The sequence below is a fragment of the Petaurus breviceps genome, unplaced genomic scaffold (genome assembly GCF_028583685.1).
Source record: "Petaurus breviceps papuanus isolate PSGF00001 unplaced genomic scaffold, PetGlider_PUasm1.0 99, whole genome shotgun sequence".
NCBI lineage: Eukaryota > Metazoa > Chordata > Mammalia > Diprotodontia > Petauridae > Petaurus > Petaurus breviceps.
Window position 1 is genome coordinate 23,180,051 of NW_027187465.1, and position 4,667 is coordinate 23,184,717.

Here is a 4,667-nt window from a genome sequence, read left to right on the forward strand (position 1 = left end):
CCCTTTGTTGCAGTCTCTCAAGCTCTTTTCAGATCCTGACTCTGCCGTCCAATGGATTAGTTATGCCAGCTTGGTGGCATCTTCCAACTGGATAAATTTGCCACCCACATCTCCATCCAAATCACCGATAATAACTTAAGAAGGTGAAAAAGCATGGGGCGGAGATCTGTTTATTCCTCCTTTTTCTGATGGAAATTATAGTCAGTGACAAATTTCCGTGACATTGGGAGTTTAGACCCTCTGGAAGCTGGGGGGATCTTGGTTCATTGTGGTCTGTTAGGTGGGGCAATGGAAACAGCTGGTTCCCCTTTATAGAGCACAGTCACAGGCCTAAACCTCCTGACATTTAAAATGCTACCCCTTTATTCAGACAGAAATGAATCGAACTATGAACAGTTTGTTATCATGTCAAAGCAGTATGAGGGAATTTCAAAAATGCCCTTCCCCTGAACACCATCTTTGTGCAGACTTCTGGGGGTGGAGTTGGGACGAGGGGGGAGTGGGGAGGGGAATAGTCTGCTTGGCAGAAAGGGAAAAACTTCATTTTCTTTTTTATCCTATTTCTTTTTCACCCCCAGCTATGACATCAACTGCCTTTGCCAGGCCCCGCCTCCCCTCCCCTGTCATTGGAGGAACTGAAAGCCATGGTCTCCTCTTCCAAAACAGGATGTTCTCTGTCTTGTGGTTCTCTTGGGCTGACTGCCATCTGTGCTTTTCGGTTAGGAGCTCTTCTTCGGGGAGCTGGAGGACGCCTGCCACCAGCCATGTGTCCCTGCTGCAGCTGGAGGGACATATGCAAGTATGAGACTGCCAAGGTCATCCGTGTTCAAAGCATGACCTATGGGACTATAAGATGGACCCTCTGTATGATAGTCTTCCTCTATGTTTGGTAAGCGATACGGGACCACTTTCTTGTTTGGCTAACACTCGGCCCCTAACCCTCCCCTCATCCCCAAGTAATACATTTCTTCTCTGTCCCTCCACTGTGTGTGGTCCGACATCCTCACCCATCTTTCCACTGACTGTTCTCATTTTTGAGGAAGAAAGCAGCTCCAGGAGACTGCCAATAAAAAGTTTGATGGGCGGTTGGGCATGGCACTTTCGGTTTCTCCTAAAGGAGTCAGGGAGAAGCTGCAGAAGAAAACACACTCTGGGGCACTAGAAAGAGTTTTGACTATGGAGTCAGAGGGTCTGGGTTCAAATTTCTCCTCTGATACTACCTATGTGACTCAGCACTAGTCACTTAAGCTTCTTGGGCCTCAGTTTCCACATCTGTAAAAAATGAGGGGGTGGACCAGATAGCTTCTAAGACTGATTCTAGCTCTAAGACTATGATACTGTGATATTGACTCCACGTCAAACATTATCTTATTGCTGACTACTTGTGTGATGCTGGAAGACACTAAATCCCCTTGGCCTCAGTTTACTCATCTGTAAAAAGACAGAGTTGGACTAGATGGCCCCTGAGGGTCCTTTTTAGATCTAGATCTGTGTTCCTGCTATGTAATTGTGGGAAGATTCTGGAAAACATTAGATTTATAGGGAAGAGAGATAGAACGTTCAGGATGGTTTCCCTACAGTGATAAACAGTGGGCATCTCTGCCAGCTTATAACAAGCTTCAGCTAGCAGAATGTTGAGATCAAGCCCTCTAGTCTAAAGAAAAAAAGAATTGCCTGAAGATTCCATTTGCCCTCTGTTCATGGCAAAAGCAACGGATTTCGGTGCAAGGGGATCTTGTCTTTCAAGGGGTCTCTTGCCCTGCTAGGACTTAGTAGTTGGTAGGTATGCCTTTGTCTAAAAAACCTGGAGGCATGATTAGCTTCTTAGAAGGCTGGATTCTGATTGGCAGCATATAAGTATCCTCGTAGAAGAGGTGCAGGAGAACAGGGAGGGGAAGATATTTGAAAACTCCCCTGTCTGGTTCTACTAGGATTCTGTGGTTTTAGTTGGCTCCTAACATCTGCTGGTATTGCCTTCAGCCAACGCAGAAATCAACCTGCCCTGTGCAATGGAATGCATTAAGGACATGTTGTTTGGTAGTCAGAGGACCTACGTTCTCATCCTAACTCTGGGCAAATCCTCCCTGTGACTCAGTTTACTCCTCTGTAAAATGAGGGGGTAGGGATTGGACTAAATGGCCTTTGATACCTCTTCTAGCTCTAAATCTAGGAGCCTATGATGTGGGTTATAGTTCTAGCTCTTCCACTAACTAGTGCTAAGTATTGGAGAATTCACTTCTTTCTGGGACTCATTTTCCCCATTTCTAAAATGAGGGGGGTGGTTGAAATCACTAAGGCAACTTTCAGTTATAAAATTCTATTCTAGTCTAACCTCTGCTCAGAGAGATTATGAAAATCAAGGATGTCAAAGAGAGAGTTTGTCATCCATCCACCACCCACCCATCCATCAACCTCTCCACTGAATCGATATCTATCCATCATAGCCAACCCACTGTACCCATCTATCACATCTGTCCCTCACTGAAATCCAATTCAATTACAAGTCATATCATCATCTCTGTGATGTCATGGTCCTCTTTGAGAATAAAGGACAAGCCACAGACACACACACAACCATCCATCCTTTGTATTTATCATATCCATCCATCCCATCAGTCCATCCATCTATCCATCCACTCATAGTATACATCTGTATACATCCATCCATCCACTGTATCTATTTATTGTATCCATCCATAATATCTGCCCACTTTATCCAATTATCATATCCATCCATCCATCCATCATATCCATCCATCTCTCCATTAATCCATCCATTCAACATAGTCCAGGGGAAATATGTAGAGTGTACCTACTTAGTCAGGCAGGTGGGCATTTTTAGAGGAGGGGGGGAAACACTTTTAGCCCTATTGCTCCTGGTAACACTATTCAAAGGTAGGGTGTCCTGGGTAATGATAAGCCTGCTTGGTGGAGGTTTTTCTACCTTGGGGACAGCTTGTTGTAGTGGGAAGTCCCAAGCTATCCTACCCATGATTTACCTGAGAGTCAGACCAGGAGAATAGACAACATCACAAGAGGGAAAACCCGTCAGAGTAGGTCCAAGCATCAGTCAATAAAGGAGTTCTTGGCAGGCAGGAGGAAGCCAGTGTTATAGAGATATGGCAGCAGGGGGCCAGGAGTCAGTGGATCACACATGTAGAGCAGGAATGGACCTTAGCCTAACCTTCTCATTTCACAGATGAGAAAACTGAGACTCAGAGAAGTCAATTTACTTATCCAAGGCCACACAGATACTAAAAGGCAGAGCAGGGGTTTGAACTTATGCCCTCTGAAGGCAAACCCACTGCTTATTTTACTGGGTCGTTCTGCCTCCCTAGTTAATGGTGGGGAGCAGTGGCAGGAGTCCAGCTACACAGACTGGGGTCCAGAGATAGGACCAGGAGGGAGGGGAGATTACTTCAATTCAATTTAATTAGCATGTAATTGAGTACCAAACACTGTGATAAATTGACGATGAGGATACAAACCCACAGAAAAAGGAAAAAGCCCATGCCCTCAAAGAATTGCATCCCATTGACAATGGGGAGGTCCCTAGTCTTGGAAGAGCTAGAGTCGAAAGTGAGGAACCGAGTCGTGGGTGGCAACTTGGTATAGGGCAATGAGTACTGACTTTGGAGTGAGGAGACCTGTATTCAAAACCTGCGTGACCCTGGGCAGGTCACTTGGGCCTGGGTCTCAGTTTCCTCATCTGTAAAATGAGGCATTTGGACTCAACCAGAGGTCATTCATCTGTTTTTGTGTCATGGACCCCTTTGGCCATCTGGTGAATCCTGTAGCCCCATAGGGGTTCATATGCCTCTTCTCAGAACCATGTTTTTAAATGTGTAAAATAAAATACATAGGATTAGGAAGAAAATCAATTATGCTGAAATATAGTTGTCAAAATAGGAAAAGTTCCAAGTTCATAGACCCCTGGAAATCTTGCCATCAACTCCGTGGGTTCCAGGTGAAGGATTTCTACACTCATGCTAATGCCTCCCCTCTCTTATTTCCTGTATATACCATAAGTAGCTAGTTTGTACTATTTTTTGATATTGTCTCCCTTATTAGACTGTGAGCCCATCAAAAGCAGGAACTGTCATTTGTCTTTGTATCTCCAGGGTTTAGCACCATGCCGGGCACACAGTAGGTGCTTAATAAATGTTTACTGACAGGTTGACTTGACTAAATGGGTTCTAATATCCTTTCTTGGCTCTACATTCTATTCTATTTTACCTCTCTCAGCCTTGGTGTCCTCTTTTCTAAAATGGGGATAACAATGTCTGTACCTAACAACCCTGCAGGGCTGTGGTGAAAAATGTGCTTCATAAAACAGAGACATGAGAGCTGTGTTATTCAGGGGGAGAGTGGAAATCTTGCCCAATTCTGACAGGTAGTTTTTGAAAAGGAGCCCTGATTTGTTTGTTTGTTTTTTCTTTCTTTCCTCCCTTCTTCCTTCTTTCTTTCTTTCCTCCCTCTCTCCTTTTCTTCCTTCCTTCCTTTCTCTTTTCTTTCTTTCTTTCTCTTTCTTCCTTCCTTCCTTCCTTCCTTCCTTCCTTTCCTTCTTTCCTTCTTTCCTTCTTTCTTTCTTTCTTCCTTTCTTTCTTTCTTTCTTTCCTCCTTTCTTTCTTTCTTTCTTTCTTTCTTTCTTTCTTTCTTTCTTTCTT

The 4,667-nt window shown here is 44.2% G+C and overlaps 1 protein-coding gene across 3 annotated transcripts in view; it reads left to right on the forward strand.

Annotated features, from left to right (window-relative positions):
• The first annotated feature begins 632 nt into the window (after positions 1 to 632).
• The window catches only part of LOC138156502 (P2X purinoceptor 7-like), a 41,704-nt gene continuing 37,669 nt past the window's right edge, over positions 633 to 4,667 (forward strand). For 2 of the 3 annotated variants that reach the window (XR_011167163.1, XM_069081858.1), the window contains exon 1: positions 633 to 889. Coding sequence is in view for 2 of the 3 variants with exons in the window: in XM_069081858.1 (XP_068937959.1) it covers positions 645 to 889 (245 nt within the window). In the remaining variant the exon portion in view is untranslated. The remainder of the gene's footprint in view (positions 890 to 4,667) is intronic. The other variant, XM_069081860.1, reaches the window with a different exon arrangement.